Source organism: Andrographis paniculata, unplaced genomic scaffold, assembly GCF_009805555.1.
Source record: "Andrographis paniculata isolate CXL003 unplaced genomic scaffold, ASM980555v1 Contig34END, whole genome shotgun sequence".
Taxonomy (NCBI): Eukaryota; Viridiplantae; Streptophyta; class Magnoliopsida; order Lamiales; family Acanthaceae; genus Andrographis; species Andrographis paniculata.
This window is the reverse complement of record NW_026137567.1, coordinates 5,317,483-5,338,639: the sequence shown is the minus strand read 5'-3', so window position 1 is coordinate 5,338,639 and position 21,157 is coordinate 5,317,483. Positions and strand designations below refer to the sequence as shown.

Below are 21,157 nucleotides of genomic sequence, written 5' to 3'. Positions count from 1 at the left end.
GTAAATATAAAATAACCCAATACAATAATATCGAGCCCAAATCTATGTATAAAACTAGAAGTTGGACCCAATTAGGTTTTCGGGCTTGTAGGCTTCGCATCTTCTTTTTAATTTTTAAAAATTTCTTTATTTAAAATACTAAATAAAATTTTACATAATAAAAAAATAAAAATAAAAAAAAAAAGAAGAAGAAGAATTGCTCATGTATATATATATATTGTGTTGAAAGTAATGATAACAATGTATGTGTTGTTAATTTAATTAAATGCAATATTAGTTTCACCTAGTGTAAGTTATCTGTTCAAATCTAGTTTGCAGGGTATTATATTCGATCAGGAGTTTACCAAAATGATCGCGAATTCTCACGTCACAAAAAAATTAATTAATTAATTAATATAAATAGTATGTTGTCTTTAGTTATGTGACAGTGATGTCTATTAGCATATAATGTACTGTTAACACTGTATTGAATTATAACATTTGTGGTACCTAATACTTACTTAGTATATAATGTACTATTAGCACTGCATTGACTTATCCCTATGTATGTTTGTTTGAGGGTTTGGATTTTGAGTTGGAATTTGAATAGTAAAAATTTTAAATTTAAATAGTTGTATGATATGATATAAATAAGCGTTGATGTGATATTTTGAATGTAAAATTAATTTTTAGTATAATATAAAAAATAAAAAATAGATATTTGATTTGATATATTTGAGAAAAAAATAGAATAAATAATGTATTAGGAGAGAAATCCCCCAAACAAACACACCCTTAAAACTCTCTCTCTATACAAAAAAGTGTATATTGTTTTATTATTTTAGTTTATCCACCAAAATTGTGCTAGATGGTATTTATTTTTTTTAAAAAAAAATTATTTAAATTTCAACTCACTATTTTTCATCTATTTACATCATTCATACGAATGACTTCACATATATATTTCTTATATTTAACCTATTTTTATGTACGTATTTAAATTTGATCTTATTTATAGATTAGATTACTTAGATTTGAGTATATCGAATATGTTTTGTATTGTTTATATAAAGACTCCTTGTTTTGATGATCAATAAGACAATTTCATTATTTTTCCCCAAAATTTCTAACAAGTATTATATATATATATATATATATATTGAAAACACCACCCAAACATAATCAAACACAAACCTAAATATCAAACTAATTTTATTGATCCATGCATGCTCATTTCACTACTCCTAAAAACATACTTACATATAAAATTAGTATATATACTATTAGGGTTTTATTAAATAAGGTCAACATTCACAGCAATCAATTCACTGTTGTCCCATTATTATTATTATTATTATTATTATTATTATTATTATTATTATTAGCAGATCATCTTAAGATGTTGTGCTTTGACAAAATATATGTCCATGTGCTATTGCTGACATTCATGAATCGATCCAATGCACATTTGAGTTGTGACACACAACACTAGCTAGCTCATAATTATTTATTTATCACCAAATTAATTAATTAATCACTTCATCAGGTGGAGGATCAAATTAAATGACTAATTAATCACAATATTCCCTTAATCGAAATGCCCATAATATCATTTAGTTTTAAAATTACATCCCATCATTTAATGTTTTGCAACTATATATATATATATACTATATGTAATAATTTAATATTTTCATAAAATTAACAAATCTCCAGGAGACAAGGCAAACTGCCCACATTCCAAAGCCAGCTTTGATTTCCTCTATACTTAAAATTAATTGCTAAACAAAATAATAATAATTATTATTATTATTCAGTTACATTTTCATATATATTCTGTCAATCCCAAGATCAATTTTTCAAAAATAAACTTGTCTGATATATATATATATATATATATAAATTAATCAAATCCATCACAATTGCAATCGATCTCATTAAATGAAGTGATCATTTTGCAAATATTTTATTATATCGAGAAAAGAATCGTCTGAAGTGAGATAATGTTCATGGAATTGATCGTATATTCGTATTGTGTCCGTACTGTCGATCTATCCATAAATCAGTGGAGTGTCCTTATCCATGCATGCATGGATTTTCTGTACAGTAGATCTACGGTGTTCCGGATGCCACGTGGACGCTCGAAACAACGTGGGCCGTCCATTTTAATAAACGAGGGTCAGGGGAAAAGGGTGAAGTTGTGATGTGCCACAACTAGGCACTAACTCATTAGTATATAGACATCTGTTCTGTTACAGTAATTTAATTTAATTAAATTGTAACACTTCACTATTACTTCATTCTGATCTATTCTCATAATTAAATAAATAAATAAATATCCTACGTGCTGTATATATATTACATATACATGTGTACATCCTTGGTAAAAAAAAGGTAATAATAATAATAATTGAAATTTTATTAACAGTTAGTCAAGGTGGTCCCAACCAATCATGTACATATAAGTATTAAGAAAATTTAGAAATAAATACTGTATGATTTATAAAAAATGAAAAGTTTAAACCAGAGTTTGACCGTGATTAATTGTGGCTCCGCTGTATACTGGTATAATAAATTCAGTTATTATTATTATTATTATTATTATTTTAGTTTGAGTTTGGAGTTTAGCAAAAATAATAATTTACATATATATATATATATATATATATGAGATGATGAAAATAGGTCTTGTATTACTCTATCCGTCATTTAAAATTATGTCTATTTGATCGGGTACGAATTTAAAAGAATTGATAAAGATAAAAACTTTTTTCTTTTATAATAAAGACGAAAGTAGAAAAAATGTTACTCCTCCTGTCCCATAACGAAATATCTATTTTTCTATTTTAGTCCGTCTCATAATAAAGTATCCATTTCTTTTTTTAGTAACTATATTATCTACCTAACATTACAAATACTCTTACAACTTACAATATATTACATAAATGTCATATTTTTATATCACACAGACTAATAAGGTTATTTTAGTCGTTTCTACTTTATTTCTACTATATCCCAATATAATACTAATATTTTTAAAACTAGGTGCAAAAAACAAATGAATATTTACTTATGGTATGGAGTGATTATTTTTTTTACTAAAAAGATAAACGAGAATAAATTTAAATGATAAAAAATAAAAATAAAAATAAGTTTGAATAACATAGAGATTATTACTTATTATATTGTCAGAATATTATATTGTATTATTCAGCACCTGACAACACACCATAGCACAATGTATGCTTTTAGACAGCACACCGTATACATTTATATAATACAAATACAACATATGAAGATGTTATAGTCTTATGCAACACAAGCAATAGTTAATTTCAGCACGCCAGATACTCTCATACTACACAGTTGTAATTATGAGCCAACAACACATGCTATAGTCTTATACAACAAATAATAATTAATTTCAACACACCACATACTTTTATACAATACTTATAAGTATAAATCAAACATCACATGTTTTTACTATATACGTCATGTGCTATATATAATAAAACTGTGTTGTTTATATATATTACGAGTGTTGATTTGAAGGCTATTGAATTTTTCAAATCAACAGCCTAACCTTTCCCATTATTATATGTTGTTACTTATGAATAGAACTGAATTATTGAAGTATGAGGATAAATTGCAAGATAAAAACCAAACTTTAAAGAAACAAACTCTCGTAAATACTTACGTTAAAGTTTGTTTATATTAATTTGGATTCACTAATCAATAAGCTTTTTTGTCGACTGGTTAAATTTATAAAATATATATATTTTATTTTATAAATTATTTAATAATAGAAATAAAATTTTAATAACACTTATTTATAACTAACAATAAAAAATTCTAAAAACTCAGATTAACGTCACTCGCTATTTACTATAGATGCTGAGAAGGGTTCACTAACTAAGGTATATATAGTTTATTGCATAATATTACATTCTTATGAGTTCTTGATCGAGATCTGGATTTTTTAAGATCTTTTTGGTTAATCTACGTGTTTGACATGACATAATATATTTCCTAACAATTTAATCTTATATATATATATATATATGTCATAAAAAATATCATTTCAACTTTTAATTTCTAAGCATATCCATGAATCATCATCTGCATGGAATGTAATTAACAAATTAAATAGTAAGTAGAACCCAAAAAAAAAAAAAAAAAAACACTTCGACCCACCCACGTGCTCATGGGTTTGTTTATTCATCTCTCTCTCTCTCTCTCTCTCTATATATATATATATATATGTGTGTATGTATATAATCTAAAAGACGTGGGCAGGCCGAGAGAAGCGCCGAGCCTTCAGCTGGTTTTTAACTCTCTCAGTAATTCCAATCCCCTCTTTAATTTTACTTTTAATAAATAAATAAATAAAATTATAAATCCTATTTTCAATTCCATCACATTGCCAGCTAACAATCCCCATACACACCATATATAAAAATAACCTAACCATCAAACCCACACTTAATTAATCCACACTGCCATTTTCCAAAAACAAAATTAAAAATTCAATCTTGGCCACCTACTATTAATACAAGGATTGAACCCCCTACAAACTTCGAACACACACACCTACTAATTCCATACCCCCTTTTGTCCTTTTGTCCTTTTCTCACTCATTATCACCATCTCCAACATCAAAATCAAAACCTAGAAATAAAATTCCCTCTAATAGCTACTGATCAAGAAAGATTCTGACCTAATAATCTGTCCAAATATGGGTAATAAGAACACTCCCACCATGGCAATCATCCAAGCCAGTGCTTTCTACGACAACAACAAGACGACGACCGAAGCCTGTCGGGACTCGGGCAGCCCTGAAAAGGGCAAGAATTCGAACAATTTGGGTTCTTCATCAGTGCAATCGAGCCCCAGCAGCACGAATTCGAATGGGTTAGGTTACCAAGCCACTGCCAATTACAGCTTGTCCGAGGAAGATCATCATTCTGTCATCAGCTTCAAGCCTGATCAGTTTGCTGGAAACCCTTTCGATTCTCACAGATCTTTGCTCGCTTTCGATGCACCAGACCCTAAACGGATTCCTCAGAATTTTTACTCGAAGCTCATCGCCGGCGGCGGAGGAGAAGAAGAAGATGAATATCCAGTTTGGGAGGATAATTTGAACAACCTTAATGGCTGCTATCACTTAAATCCTAAACCCAATGTAATGAACCATGGCGTGCCTGGAATTTCTACCTGCAATGGGTTTCAATTCGAGTGGATGAATGATCAAGAAGATAATGTCAATCAAGAACTTGGTAGGCATGAAGGAGGTCATAACAAGCGTCCTTACACTGTAAGAATCCTCAAATCAAATTCCCAAATTCTAGGGTTTCTTGTTTTTATTTTTGGGAATTAGGGTTTTGAAAAAAAAAAAAAAAATTGGATGAAATTTTGTAGGGAGAGAGCAGCACACAAGCAATGAAGAAGCAATGTGGAGGAGCTGGTTCTAGTAGTGCTTCGAAAAAGCCGAAACCGAAACCGGCATCGTTGTCGCCGTCGAAAGACACACAAAGCATTGCTGCCAAGGTTAGCTTATGCCTGAAGTTAATACGATACATGACTAGTTTATTAGAAGAAATGTTTGTGTGTTGATTAAGGAAATTAAAAGAATGTTTTTTTTTTTTCGATATTGTAGAATCGACGCGAACGGATTAGCGAGCGGCTAAAGATACTACAAGATCTTGTTCCTAATGGATCAAAGGTACAACCTTTGTCTCAATTCATGGACATTATTACAAGTTCTTATTTTCTTTTACTAATGGATCCAAGGTGCAAACTTGTCTACATTCACATTTTTTTCAAACATTTTCAATAATTCACATTTTTATTTTTGTATTATTCAAGGTTGATTTGGTCACTATGCTGGAGAAAGCCATAAGCTATGTCAAATTTCTGCAATTGCAAGTGAAGGTATATATATATATATATATATATATTATTTTATTTAATTTTTTTTTTTTCAAATCATATAAATTAAATATAAGAAACCCTAAATGAATTCAATGTTTTTGGTTAGGTTTTGGCTACTGATGAATTTTGGCCAGCACAAGGTGGGAAAGCTCCTGACCTTTCCCAAGTTAGAGAAGCCATTGATGCCATTCTTGCTTCTCAAAGATCCGATCGAAATTCGAGCTCAAAATAATGATGCGATCGTAACCGAAGAAGAGTTTGATTATATACGATTATCAAAGGGACCATAGTAGCCATTGGTTCGAACGAATTTGTCGATGATTACCAACGATTTACAAGAATCTTACAGGAAGGGTACAATTAATTAATTAATTAATTAAATAAGTTTAGTGTGTTCTTTAATTCCATCATCTTGATGTTTATTCAACGAATCAATTGTGTTTTGGAGTGTCTCGAAAAAATTGTGATCTCCAATTAACCTTTGCAGCAGTTTTGGTTCTCATGAATAATCAATCTATTTTATTTTTTTCAAAAAAAAAAAAAAAACACTTAATTACTCGAATCTGGATGTGTTGTTCTTATAGAATTGGAAGTATTTGATTTTCCAAATTATTGTGTAGATAGATGATGAATATTCTATAAAAATTAAAGAATATATAGAGTGTGAAATGATGATTTAAATTCAATATGTTAGGTAAGTGGTTGATAATTTTGTAATAATTAGTATATACTGAATTGCAATTAAAGCACGTGTGACTTCATTTAATGCCACGCATGTGCTGTCACATGTCGAATCCTTATTGTTCACTAGTTGTAAATTGTAACATCACATCTATTTATTAGCGATGGCTTTATTTGATTTTGGGTTTATAATCCGATTTTGAGTTTGATTTTTATTAATAGAGTGCTTTATCCGTTTTATTTAATTTGTTCACTTTTATTTTTTTTTCATCTGTCTCATAATTCATTTGTGTTTTTTTAAAAATATAATTATACATTTTAATCATATTTTAAAATTTAAAATTTAAAATTTTTATTTTAATTTAATTAAGCTATTTACTTATTTTAATCTTATCTATAATTATTTTTATTACATTATAATTATTTTTACTAATATATTTTTTTAATTATTCACATATAATTTATTCATTTTTTTTTTCATTCATTTTACATATATATATATATATATTTTTAATATATGATTATATATTTTAATTTTAAATTCGAAAATACTTTTAAAATATACTTCATCGTATTATTAATTAACCTTGTGTTGCAATGACACCGATGTCCTTGTCGGAACTCATTTTCTTCGTCCATGCATTAATACATATAGAGCCAAATTTGCTTAAAATACTCAGAAAGATTCTCAATTGATGAGCTACCAACTCAACATTCGCACGTATATTAATATAATAGCGTTGACTTAATTATACTTTAAATCATAAACATTATTAAAATAAATAAAATAAAACATAAAACGAAAATGGAAGAGAAAAAAAAAAAAATGATGAGATGAAGCTGCAATTGGATACATTTAATAAATTAATTTGGGTTTAAATATAAGTACTTCTATATCATATTTACCTTTTGCGTCATTATATTTAATACTCCTTCCGTCCCATTAAAAGGTTGTCATTTTTCATTTTCGTTCGTCCCAAAACAAGATTACCATTTGCTAATTTAGTAACTGTACTGCCTACCTAACATAATAAATATCCTTCCTACTTACACTATATTACACAAATGTCATTACTTTTATATTACACAATACTAATATGGGCATTTTCGTTATTTTCACTACAATCCATTATAATACTAATATTAAAAAATCTACGTGCAAAAAGTAAACGACAACCTTGCACCGGGACAGATAGAGTATTCAAAAATATATTTATATTTGTAAAAAAAAAATATTTCACAAATGTCATTGTAATAGTATTATAAGATACTATTAAAAATATTTTTGTCGTTTTTCTTTAATTGTATTACATTGTCAAATAATAATTAATATTAAAAAATGAATACGTCAAAAGTAAGTGAAACCCTTCGAACTGGACGAATATAGCATTAAATTACATTTGCACTGTGCAACCTACCATTTGTACTAACAATTATATTTTACAATTGTAATGTATTAATACTTTTACGAAGAATTTGAAAGTTTGAACTCATGATTTAGCTAATTCATACCACGGGATCACCACTTAATTATTTAGTTCTTAATAATATAATTTGAATTTATAGGAAGTGTAACAAAACTTATTTATAATTTTCATTTTTTTCAAATATATATACATACTCCTTCGGTTTATACATCAATTTTTCATTTGACTTTTGCACTTTGAGTAATATAAATTAGTATTTTTATAGATATGTAAAGTAATAAAGTAATATAATATCTATTTTGCTAATGATATTAAAGTAAAATCAATGCAAAAAAAAAAAATTGTAATATTTAATTGATATTTATTTCTTTAAAAAAATTTTTTTTTACTTGGACAGATTAAATAAAAAAATAAAAAATTTACTTTTATATAAAAAAAAGTACTCCCCCGTCCCAAACAAGGTGCAACATTTGCTTTTGGCACGGATTTTTAGGTGGATAGTATTAAGTAGGATAATTTAGAAATTAGGTGATGTGATGGAGAGAGAAATATATATTTTATTTTTTTATTTGGATGATGTGAGGGGATAAAGTGTGGGGTAGAGATTAAGTATAATTAATTATTTCATATTTTGGAAATGTTAGCAGGATGTTTGAAACATACCATAAAAAAAAAATATTGCAGGTGTTTGGGACGGAGAGAATATTTATTTTAAACGTATTTAGCAGTGGGCTAAGTCTGCCCACCAAAATATAAATTCAATATAATTATAAACTAGCCCAAAAATATGATAAAGCCCATTATACCAGGCCTGATTAATCTGACCCGGCCCATCTCATTTATCCCCTCTGTGTATTGTAGTTCTAATTCATACTTCAAACAATATTTACTATGAACAAAGTTTTACATTAATTTATAATTTATATATTGTGGTTTGTATTTATTTTAATCATTATATTATTACATTTTTATTTTTTATTTTTTATTTTTTTTAAATACGGATATTTTGTTGGAACTTTTAGGAAGGTAATGATAGGGCTAGCAAACGGATCAGGTCGGGTCGAGTTCAGGTTCGGGTCAGCTTAAACGGGTTACAAAATCTTTGACCTAAATCTGATCCATTTAATTAAATGCGTTGATATTTGCAACCTTAACCTGACTTTTTATTAATCGGGTCAACCTGAATCTGACTCATATAACCCGTTTAAATATAAAATATTTTAATTTTAATTTAAAATTACAATGTATACGAACAAAATTTTTAAATGCATAATATATATACATATTAAAACAAAAAATTATTTATTCATATCATGAAACCGATATTCAAGAATTGAATTAACAAACACTACATAATAGTATACAACACAATTATTTATTTTTTATTGTTTATTTTTATAAAATTAACCATAAATATTTAATTGTATTGATAAAATGTAAAAAATACATTTAAATTTAAAGTAATATTAATTAAACAGGTTACACGAGTTATTTTCAGATCGAAAATGTAGACCTTAACATGACCCATTTAATTAAATAAGTTAAACGGGTTTGACCCAATTATTAATTTGGTCAAAAATCTCAACCCAAACCCAACTATTTCAGGTCAAATTCAGATCGGATTATCAGGTCGGGTTAATTTTTGCCAGGCCTAATTAATGGATAAGATATTTCTCTTGCAATTCAATAGTTACCGCTCTCTGTATACTCTTCTTTGCTGGACCTTTTAGCATTAATTAAAGTTTCATTAATTAACTCTTCTTTGAATTGAATGCCCAAAAAGTAAACTCCACCCCATCTTCAATTTTTATTATATCAACGGTACAAGTGCATTAAATGCTAACTATATATTTTTATATACAACTAACAAGTTTTTTTTTTTTTTTTTTTAAATATAATTAATTTACATATAAAATATAAAAATAGAAATTTAGAAATCATCTTACATTGTACATATTTTCATTAACCAATAAATATTATTCACTCATCTAAAAGATATCTAGTTGGGTGTTGGAATAGAGATGAAGGAATAATAACAGTGGAGTATAAAATAGAATATTAAATATTAAAATATCATCATTTTTTAAGGATTTTTAAAGTAAATTAGATTAATAACGAGTGAAGACTAAATAAGAAAACATGACAATTATTTTGGAATAGACGAAAATAAAAAAATAAAACAATTTTTTTTTTGGAACGGAAGAAATATTTTTAATCTATTATAAAATTTCAAATTTATTTGAATTGAAACAGTGGAAAGTACCGTATTTTAAGAAAAATAGTCCCACTTTCTTTTTCTGTAAAATGAGTAAGCATCTTAATTTTTTTTTAAATTTTTTAATTTTAATTAAACTAATTAGTCATATTAATCTTAATCTATAATGATTTACAATAGAGGGTAATTATTTTTATTAATACACTTAATTATCTATTAATTATACTTATCCTAAATTCTTGTAACTACAACGTGGAACGGAGGGAGTAATAAACAACCCACGTAGCAAATAAACCTTTTCAAAGGATTTTACAATTTGTTTCTAATGCAGAAACAGCTCTAAAACTACGATATAAAGTGGCCCGTGGACGTTACATCAATTGGTGCAAAAATAATGTTAATATAAATATCGTTACTTTGGGTTTCGACAAATCATCATTAATATAAACATACAAAATAAAATATGCAATCGTGCATTATTATTAATCAAAATCATTGATTTTGTGACAACACACGTGGACCATGTGCATGACATGGAAAATAATCAAAATCTTACACGTATTCGAGTTCATTGCATTTTTTTTTTGGGTTAACCATATGTTTAATAATCCACCTAAATTAATTAATTAATTAATTATGCCCATCTAATTAACAGTCAAAATATATGTAAAATTATTAAAATAATCTGGTCCGTTCAATTTACCATATGTTTGATCAAATGGTTGTTATTTAATCCGTAATGTTCTCTGTAGCCCCAATAGCTTACCTTTCAATTTGTGCAACTATTAAATAAATTGGATGCTGCAGCTTTATTAATTAATAGGCCTACATAATTTAAAATAATAATATTACAAAAAATTGAATTGTGCAATTCCCAATTGGATTGGAATCAATCAAATGTTGTAAATAACCACCTAACCTAACTGAAATTACAAAAAATCCTCATTCATTAAATATTTTAATTAAAAAGATATTATTATGAAAATATCGTTACTAATCATGAAAAAATATATTTATGTATATTGTCGGAACATTAATGATTTAAATATTTTAGTCCGTACGATCGGAAATAATCCAACGGCTGGTGTGAAACTACCCGGGCTTATTATTGCGCCACGACATCACTCCGTAGCCTCACGTTTCTCGACGGACCTATTTAAGCCTTTGGGCCTTAGATTTTTTGTGATCGCCGAAAATAAGAGAGAGAGAGAGAGAGAGAGAGAGAGAGAGAGAAAAGGGAATGGGCGAACTAACAACCGCTGGTTACGATGCGGCAGAGGTGGAAGCGCCTCTTTCGCCGCCGGCGTCCTCATCGTACACTGCGAATCAAGCGCTAGTTCTGCTGCAGTCGGAGGATGAGGAAGCGAGAGTGGAGGCGGCGAAGGAGATCCGACGCCTCACAAAGACGTCGCAGCGGTACCGACGTTATTTGTCGGCCGCCGTGGGGCCACTCGTGGACATGCTGCGATGCGGCTCCGACGAGGCGAAGGAGGCTGGTTTAGCCGCCTTGCTGAACCTTGCCGTCAAGGACGAGATGTAAGATTTGTGTGTTAAGGTTTTAATCGGTGTGTGTCTTTTTGTTTGTGTGTTTGCTTGGATTTTACGAATTTTGTTCCTGTGTTCTGGATTCGGAATATCGAGATATATCAATTCTAAGGAGTGAAATTCTGATGGTGATTGTGAAATTTTGAAGCTGATTTTGTTCCTTCTTGTTGTTTTGATAGTTTTATTTTATTTTTATTTTTATTTTTTTGTTTGGAGTCACTTTCTCGCCTTTTTCTGTTTCTGAACCCACCTTTCTCCTCGGATTCTGTAATATGAACTTGTAGAATCGAGAAATATCTTAAAATATGTGATGAAGAATTGACTGCTATAATTTGTTGTCGAGCTGCCCTCAAAAGTTCTATATGCTTTCTTTTTGTACAGGATTACATTAATTAAAACAAAATTGTTGTTGCTATAACTTTGTTGGAATGTTGTTGCTTGGGTAAATGTATCAGATGGTGTGATCCTTCAGTTGTGATGCAATTATCCTGTTAGTTTTTAACTTTCGATTGTGGAATAGTATCTTTATATGCAGAACTTTAGCCTTCTTAGATCATAGTTTATAAGTTGGAACTCAGATATTTTGGAATAATATCAGACATTTCAGGTATATTCTGCACACAATGAAGATATAGTCGTGTTGATTGAGCGTAGTCTGTATGTCGCTGTCTAGTTTCACGTGTTGCTTTCACTTTTATTTTTCTAGATTTCAGTCTTTTCTCTTTGAATCCATGCCTTTGCTTGTGTCATCAAACATTTTCATTTAATCGTGTTCTTTAAGCTATTTAATGTGCTTTAGCTATCTGTGTCGCTAAACTTCTCTTTCAGTATTGCCTTTTTTTCGGTTGAAGTTCTTTGTCGCTTCTAGATTGGTTCTGCCATTAAGATAGTGTTTATTAATCAAAAAGAGGTCCAATTTAATATACTACTTGTTTCTCTACCTTTTTTCTTTTTCTCTTTTTTGGTACTGTAGTTTAACTAATATCTACACTTTTAAAGAGATTATCAACATTCAACAAGCCTTTTGAATTATATATTGTATATCATTGAGCCCTTTCCTAAATTTGAATGGTAATATTGCAATTATGTTTCAATTTTCACAATAGTGTTTTTGCTAAACCATTGCCGATGCGTCTGAAATCCAAATTATATGCTAAAGCTGGTGGAGTGATCGAACTGTTGGCATTGCATTCTTAAGTTATTTCAATCTGTTAATTTAGACCAGTGGAAATCCATTTACAATGATGAAGCCCTTAATCTATATTTGCCTTATTATAACTGTCTGATATTCTTTGCAGCCTTCTTGTTTACTCGTTCACATAAATGATCGGCTCTAGTTCCATGTTCTTTGCAGAAACAAGATAAACATAATCGATGCGGGCGCCTTGAAACCAATTATCAGAGTCCTTCAGTCCGAGAATGTAGCCCTGCAGGAGCATGCCGCCGCCGCATTAGTGACCCTCTCTGCTTCCCCTGTCAACAAGGCAACAATCGCCGCATCCGGCGTGATTCCTCTCCTTGTCGACCTTCTAGAAAACGGAACTCCGCAAGCTATGTTCGATGGTGTGATGGCTCTCTACAACCTGTCTACACAACCCGACAATCTTACACAAATCCTACAAGCAAGACCGATTCCCTCCTTGGTCCACCTCCTCACATCCTGTAAAAAGTCTTCAAAAATAGTCGAGAAGTGCACTGCCTTGATAGAATCCTTGGTGACCTTCGAAGAGGGAAGAACGGCACTGACATCCGAACAGGGTGGAATTCTCGCAGTCGTCGAAATCCTCGAGAGCGGGTCCCGTCAGAGCCGGGAGCACGCGGTGGGAGCGCTTCTCACAATGTGTCAGAGCGACCGCGCAATGTACAGAGAACCGATACTCAGAGAAGGAGTAATTCCCGGGCTTCTTGAGCTTACCGTACAAGGCACGCCAAAATCTCAATCCAAGGCGCAGCTTCTTCTACGTCTTCTGAGAGACACGCCTTATCCAAGATCCGAGCTGAAACCGGATGCGCTGGAGAATATTGTTTGCGACATTATATCTCATATGGACGACAACGGAGAAGATCATACAGGAAAAGCGAAGCAAATGCTGGCGGAGATGGTGCAGGTGAGCATGGAACAGAGCCTGCGACATTTGCAGAACCGCGCGCTGGTATGTACTCCCCCCGACTTACCTGTGAATAGTTGCGCTTCTGAAGTTCATTTGAAATGAGTGTATAGCTTCTCGAACGGTGGTGTTGTCTCTCTTTATGCTACCACGACCACGATGACGACGACGATGAGGGATGGAATAAAGAGAGAAAAGGGTTAGAGGAAAGAATAAGTTAGGAGAGAAATGCCATGCCAGTCCAGGCCCTGAGTTTGGGCATTTGGTGATTGGTAAGTGTCAATAAATAATGATAATAATAAGTTACTAGTCTTATTGAGGGTATGTTATGTTATGTTATGTGTGGTTTGTTGTTTTGTTTAGTAACTGTGTCTACACAAAAGCCATGCATATTTTGTTGCTCCTCCTCTCTAGCTCTCTCTGTTTTTTTCCTTTTTTTTTTTTTTTTTTTTGGATAATGTAGAATTCGCAGCTACTATTCGAAAGTGCGCAGCTGATAAATCTTCGGCTGAATCTAATACCTTGCAAATTTGACTTAACAGACAAATCACACTAGATCGAATTATAAATTTTTGGTCAAATCTAGTATTTTGCAAACTAGGACCAATAGATAAGTCACACTTGTGTATTTGGATGTGTCGGGTTTGAACGCATGCCCTGTTTTTGTCTACATTTTTTAATGTGTGAGGTAAATTAAAATCCGTGAAAACTATAATGGTCCCCTACATATTCTCTCTCATTCTTACATGTGTGCTTATTTGTAAATATAATTCTTTAAATAAAATAATTATTGGTATAATATTTTTATTGGAGGTAATGTTAACCTGGTGTTTTTCGGAGCAAATTAATCGTAAACAATTACTATATAAAAATCTCTTTTGAGTAATGGATAATTGTATAATGGCCATCTAATTTGATGCCTATTATAACGTGGATTGAAATCTAAAATGGAAATACAATTAATGATTGCAACCATATAATAATAACAATAATAATAATAATAGTTACTAAAGTTTGCATTTTATAAGAAATGATAATTATAATTATTACCAAAATAAATGAATCTGAGAAAGGCTAATATAAAATTTAAAACATATAATTGCAAAATTCAATATTAACGAATCAATCACCGAAGTTGCGGCAATTCGCACATATACACACCATATATTTATACATCCAGATTAAAATAATTAAATAAAATACAAATATTTAGGTTCTTTATACCGCATAGCTCTAGAAAGTTCGACAGATTCCGATTGAGATTAGATAGAAATTTTTTATATTTTAATTATATATATATTTAAATAGATATTTGATATATATACATTTTTTAAAAATTGTTCCCATTCATTCGCTTACTTGTTATCAAACCCTAAATCTCATGAAAGAAAAAACTTATCCAAACAGAGATTTTTACCTTCGTCTCCAAGCAGCTCAGATTATTTCATCATCGATCAGATCATCGAAGCCCAAAACTATCTTCCACTGCTGACAATGGCTCCAACGCCTGCGCAAGACGACGATTCAGGATTCTCTAGAATGGAAGCCGGCCGTGTTGCTAAAGACCAAATCTCTAATTCCTCCAACACGCCCGTGTCCATTGCACAGAAGGTAAACGATCCATTTCAATAAATCCCTCAATTTCCATTGCCTGAAAATGAAAAAAAAAAATTGAATGAATTCCGGCGATCTGACAGGCGATTGCGGAGTTTGTCGGAACGTATATTCTGATATTCGCCGGCTGTGGGTCGGTGGTGGCCAACAAAGTATTCGCCGGCGCCGTCACTTTCCCCGGAATCTGCCTGACCTGGGGACTGACCGTAATGGCGCTTGTATACACCGTCGGCCATGTCTCCGGCGCCCATTTCAACCCCGCCGTCACCCTCACCCTCGCCGCCTTCCGGCAGTTTCCCTGGAAACAGGTTTTGATAAATACACACAAATCTATATCTATATATATATATATATATGGTTCATTAATTAATTAATGAATTAATTTAGTTTGGATTGGATTTGCAATTGCAGGTGTTCTTCTATGTAATAGCTCAGGTTTTAGGATCGATCCTGGCGAGTTGGACGCTGGATTTGATGTTCAACGTGACTGAGAAAACCTACTTCGGCACACTTCCGGCGGGATCCGTCGGCCAAACTTTGGTGATGGAGATCATCGTCTCTTTCGTGCTCATGTTCGTCGTCTTAGGGGCCACCACCGATGGTCGTTCTGTAAGTATATACATATATGGGTGTAGCTATTAGCTATATTATCCATTTCAAATCGATGGGACAAATTGTATACAAGTTCTAATTTTTTTTGAAATATTAAAAAATTTAGGCGCTGTTTACGCAAAACAATTTCGCACTATTCATTTTTAAAAAAAACATCACATCAAATATACTTTTTCTTTCATAAAACATTAAATCAAATACTAATATTTTACTTTTTTTTTTTCAAACTTCCAAAATTCCAAACACCTCCAAAAACCTCAATCTAAACTTGATACAATGTTTGGGAAATGATCATTAATTACATGGAATCTACCACTATGTTACTGTGATTATCATACTTAAACCCTTGAGTAATTAAGCTGGCCAGAAAATGTATTGGAATTTGGTTATATATGAATTTGGATACATTGTCAAGGTAAGAATTTCATAATGTACATAGAGGCATTGGATGCAATATGTTACAATAGAAAATAAACTTTCAACATGTATCGAATGTGTAACATTTTGAATATTGCAAAAAATAATTTGGAAAAGGTGTGTAAACATGGTTTTGAATTTATGATGCTATATATGAATGGTGTGTGTGTTTCAGATTGGGCAGATGGGAGGAGTTGCGGTGGGGATGACGGTGGCGTTGGATGTGCTCGTGGCGGGGCAAGTCTCCGGCGCATCTATGAATCCGGCGAGGAGCATCGGTCCGGCCATCGTAAAACACGAATTCCGGGCACTGTGGGCCTATATATTCGGCCCTGTCGCCGGAATGATGATCGCCGGCCTGGTCTACAGCCTGCTCCGGCATGAGAACGATCCCTTTGCTGATTTCCCCAAATTCAAACCCTAACTCTAACCCTAAGACAGATGATATATAATGAATGTGACAATGGTGTGGTGATTATAATCAGGTTTTATTTTTTTTTTTAAATATTAAGTTTGTTGAATCTGTGAATGTTTTGCCACTATTTTTTACACTAATATACTCACATGAACAAAAAAAAGTCTTTTATCTGTACCTTTTGCCAACTATCAATATAATATCAATATTTTTTAAATCTCGTATCCAACCCAATTTCTGGATAAGAGAGGGTATTTTTTTTCTTTTTGAAAGCCCCTATTTTTTTTTTTTTATGTAAGATATAGAAAATGAATATAAAAATAATAAATGTGTGTAGCGTATTAATATGTTTAGGAAAACATAGAGAAAAAAAAAATGGTAGAAGAACAAAACCGATATTAAAAGTAACTTCCTTTTACAAATAAAATCCCTTAAGCTCAACTAAAATTCAGGCAGGAAAATTAAAATCCTAAGAAGACAATCATAACAACAGGAAACAGCAGCAGCGCCACCTTAATTTCAATTTCACACACAGTTGCGGCGGAGTATATCTCCATGTCGAGCGGTTCCGACGGATACAGGTAGTTACCGACTCGGGGAAAATAATTCTGATCCGTCGTGTAAACAAACCTCGGAGGAGGTGGCGGAGGCGCCGCCGCCACGTATACAAATCTCGGCGGCGGCGGCGGCAGCGGCGGCGGCGGAGGGCTGCAATAATACTGCATTGGCGGCGGCGGCGGTAGTGGCGGCCGCAGCAGGGTGTAGGGGTTATTGAGAGTGCAGGGGCATTCCCCGCACTTTAAGGTTGTTTTCAGCTTCGTGGAGATTAATGAAGATGAAGATGAGGAGATGTGGAAAATTATACTAAGAATAAAAAGCATAATTTGAATCTTCATGATGTTTGGGTATAATTTTAACATTGTTGGAATAATCTTGTGGAGAATATATTAAATAATATATATATATATATAGGATTTTATTGTTTTTAATATGATTTAGCAAAATGTTTTCCTTATTTATTTATATGTGTGTGTATTTTTGTGTTAGTTGTAATTTGTTAGGGTTAGGTGATTTTGATGAGACTTGGTATGCATGCATGAGGTGACCCACTCTAAAAGATTTGTTCTTGTTTGAATGGGACAAACATCCCACACTATGGTAATAAAACAAGAGATGTGTGAATGATATTGGTGGTCGAGTTTGTATGGTATGGTAATTTAACCATATTATAAAATAACTGATTTAAATTTTATTTTATTTTTTTTTATAATTGACTAAGTTGGCAGAATTTATTTGAAAAGTAACTTTTATAAGTTAACTTATTATATATAAAAAAAAATGAAAAGTTTTGATATAGAAGAATTAATAGATATACATTGGTTTTAACTTATAAGTTGTTTTGAACTTGATTGAAAAGTGGGTGTGTTTGTTTGGGGATTGGATTTCTAATCCACTGTTCATTCCATTTTTTTCCCCAAAAAACATCAAATCAAACGTCTATTTTTTATTTTTTATATTATACTAAAAATCAATTTTACATTCAAAACATTACATCAACACATATTTATATCTCATCGTACAACTATTCAAATTCAAAATTTTTACTATTCAAATCCCAACTCAAAATCCAAACTTCCAAACAAACTAGATTTGGAATTTGTTGGTTGATAGAGTGCAAATTTTCTTCATAAAAATGAGATGCTAAATGAAATACTTTGTGGTATGAAATGTAAATCAACAAACATACACAATAACATGAGTTTGAGTAAAGAATGTTTACATCTATATCCCTTTTATTCAACTCAAATTCACATAATAGAAGATCATCAAAAATTTACATAATAGAAGATCACATTCAAGTCATTGTTGAAAATTGGGTTCAATCCTCATTTAATAATGTTTTAGATTTGATTTAAGAATATTTGATTTGAATCTTGTATTTAAATAATATTTGATAAAATATTTAGTGAAAATATATATATATATATTTAAAAACTTAGAGTTTAAATTGTAAATTTAAGAAATTAGATTTTAAAAAAATACACACATCCTAAGAGTCTATTTTATTTTATTTTTTACATTTTGAACGAGAGTCGATAACAACAAGCTTATTCAATGTGTCGGGTAGAACGATGTGCTGATTAATATTCTTCTATCTATTGAAACAGGCATATTTTTTTGACAAATTTTTCTTGAACTCATTTATTCAATTTGTATGATTTTCATTGAAAAAGTGTATATATATATATATATATTTTATTTTAATGAAATATTATGTCTAAATAATATTTATAACATTCAAACTCAAATGAAACAAAAAAAACTCTTAATGGTGTGTTGGATTGAATGTTTTGAATTTTGAATTTACATTAAATTTGAATAATCGTATGACAGTGTAATAAACTGGTGTTAGATATAATATTTTAATTTTAATTTTAATTTTAAAATAAAACATGAAAAAATAAATATTTGATTTAATATTATTAAAAAAAATTTACTGAATAATAAAAACTGATGAAAATCTTTCAAACAAATATTAAATACATTTATATAAAAAATAATAGTATTTGATGCAATATTTTTTATACATAAATTACGTACACATTTTCAAAAGAGGATTGCATCCTATCAAATCACCAAACAATTAATTATCCTCCAATCTTCAATTTGGCTACTCGTTCATAGCCAATAAATACCATTACGCCCACCAATTCCTCCTTCCAACTCCCACCTGCAAAATCCTTCAATTATACCTCTACCAACATCCATGCCCAGGCCCTTCCCCACCCTCCCATTATCGCCGCCGCCGCCCGCCGCCGCCAATCTCCTCGCAGCGGCCGCTGCCATACTCTGTGTGCTATCCGCCGTCTCTTTCCTCTGCGCTCGCCGCTGGGACGAGCACGGCCATGGTCACCTGCGAAGAGGGATCAAGAACAATCCCGCAAAGATGGTGAAGAAAATCGCAAAGACCCGATTTTTCGACAAAGCCCTTCTGATCGGAAGGTTTATGTCGAAGAAATCCGGCGCCGCCGCAGTCGAATTGTCCGAAGAAGAGGAGGAGGATGATGATGATTACGACGCCATTTGGAAGAAACCGATTCTCAGAGGAGTTCGATGCCATTCGGAGAAATACGAGGAGGTGGCGGAGATGGATTTTTCCGGTGGGAAAGCTCCGCCGCCGCCATCGGAGTAGCTTTTGTTACTGTTAGGTAAGAATAACTGATTTTCCTATTAAGAGCTCACTAACATTTCTAACCTTATGCAACAAATTTCTTACCTACTTATTGATGTCAAAAACAGCAAGAAACATATGCATTGTATGTAAGAACGGCTAAGGGAACCTTAAAAACCCGAATAAATATCGACAATTAGCATTCTTACAAGAATTCCGACGGCAAGCTGGCATTGGGCTTCTGATCGCCGGCGCCCAATCCGGCGGGGTGCTGCAGATTCTGCAAATCCGGCGGCGGAATTGCGGCGACGCCGGAGGTTAAGGCGTCGGCGCCGGAGCCGAAGAACTGGCAGACGAGGCGGGCGACTGCGCCGAGAACCTGCAGCTGGTTTTGGCAGGCGTCGGCGTGCATTTGCATCATCTGCTTCTCATGTTCGATCTGCATTTCGAATAATCTCTCCCGCCATTGCATCTCCTCCTCCTCCCACTGCTCCTCCAGCTTCAGCCGCCGCGACCGCTCGTCATCGAGCTCCCTCTCGAGGCGGCGCCGCTTCTGGACCTCCCTCCTCATCCAGGATACCTGCATTTCCAGCAATTCGTGCTCCCTTGTTAGTATCCTTTCTTCCCTGTCCTTGATTGTTGATGATGATGATGATCCTTCTTCCATGGCGGCGGTTTCTCTGCTCCACTCTCTTTCCCTCCTCCTCGCCTCCCTTTTCACAATCAATTCCCTTAACTCCAACACGTTTGCTCCAAGCAACCTCCATTTCGACGATTTCTTCAATTTCTGTTTATCCCCAATTTGACCTAATTTCTCATCGCCCCCAAATTTCTCCTCACGCCTTTTTTCAAATTCATCTTCATCTTCATCTTCAACACCGTCGTCGTCGTCATCCTCGTCGTCCATGTCCGATTCGTAGCCCAAACCGACTGCGGCGGCGGCGTCTCCTCCGTCTTCGAACAGATCGGAAATCCCCCTTTCCCCAAACGACGACGTTTTGCTGCAATTAGGTTGGGCGTAGTCGGGGAGCGGGAGGT

The 21,157-nt window shown here is 32.3% G+C and overlaps 4 protein-coding genes across 5 annotated transcripts; 3 read left to right on the top strand and 1 right to left on the bottom strand.

Annotated features, from left to right (window-relative positions):
• The first annotated feature begins 4,577 nt into the window (after positions 1 to 4,577).
• Positions 4,578 to 6,402, top strand: LOC127248789 (transcription factor RHD6-like). Its single transcript, XM_051271313.1, has 5 exons — positions 4,578 to 5,296; positions 5,401 to 5,529; positions 5,639 to 5,704; positions 5,848 to 5,913; positions 6,020 to 6,402. The coding sequence occupies exons 1-5, from the start codon at positions 4,718 to 4,720 to the stop codon at positions 6,143 to 6,145; spliced, it is 966 nt and encodes a 321-aa protein (XP_051127270.1). The 5' UTR covers positions 4,578 to 4,717; the 3' UTR covers positions 6,146 to 6,402.
• A 5,024-nt stretch (positions 6,403 to 11,426) lies between these two features.
• LOC127248919 (U-box domain-containing protein 4-like) lies at positions 11,427 to 14,295 on the top strand. Its single transcript, XM_051271487.1, has 2 exons — positions 11,427 to 11,772; positions 13,136 to 14,295. The coding sequence occupies exons 1-2, from the start codon at positions 11,477 to 11,479 to the stop codon at positions 13,992 to 13,994; spliced, it is 1,155 nt and encodes a 384-aa protein (XP_051127444.1). The 5' UTR covers positions 11,427 to 11,476; the 3' UTR covers positions 13,995 to 14,295.
• A 1,010-nt stretch (positions 14,296 to 15,305) lies between these two features.
• On the top strand, positions 15,306 to 17,012 carry LOC127248812 (probable aquaporin NIP-type). Of its 2 annotated transcripts, none has more exons than XM_051271350.1 (4): positions 15,306 to 15,500; positions 15,587 to 15,811; positions 15,915 to 16,112; positions 16,708 to 17,012. In XM_051271350.1, the coding sequence occupies exons 1-4, from the start codon at positions 15,384 to 15,386 to the stop codon at positions 16,954 to 16,956; spliced, it is 789 nt and encodes a 262-aa protein (XP_051127307.1). In that variant the 5' UTR covers positions 15,306 to 15,383; the 3' UTR covers positions 16,957 to 17,012. The 2 variants fall into 2 exon arrangements, with proteins under 2 accessions (XP_051127307.1, XP_051127306.1); XM_051271349.1 differs by having other exon boundaries at positions 15,891 to 16,112.
• Positions 17,013 to 17,408: 396 nt separating this feature from the next.
• LOC127248523 (extensin-3-like) lies at positions 17,409 to 17,843 on the bottom strand. Its single transcript, XM_051270886.1, has one exon. The coding sequence runs from the start codon at positions 17,841 to 17,843 to the stop codon at positions 17,409 to 17,411; it is 435 nt and encodes a 144-aa protein (XP_051126843.1).
• Between the last annotated feature and the right edge of the window lie 3,314 nt (positions 17,844 to 21,157).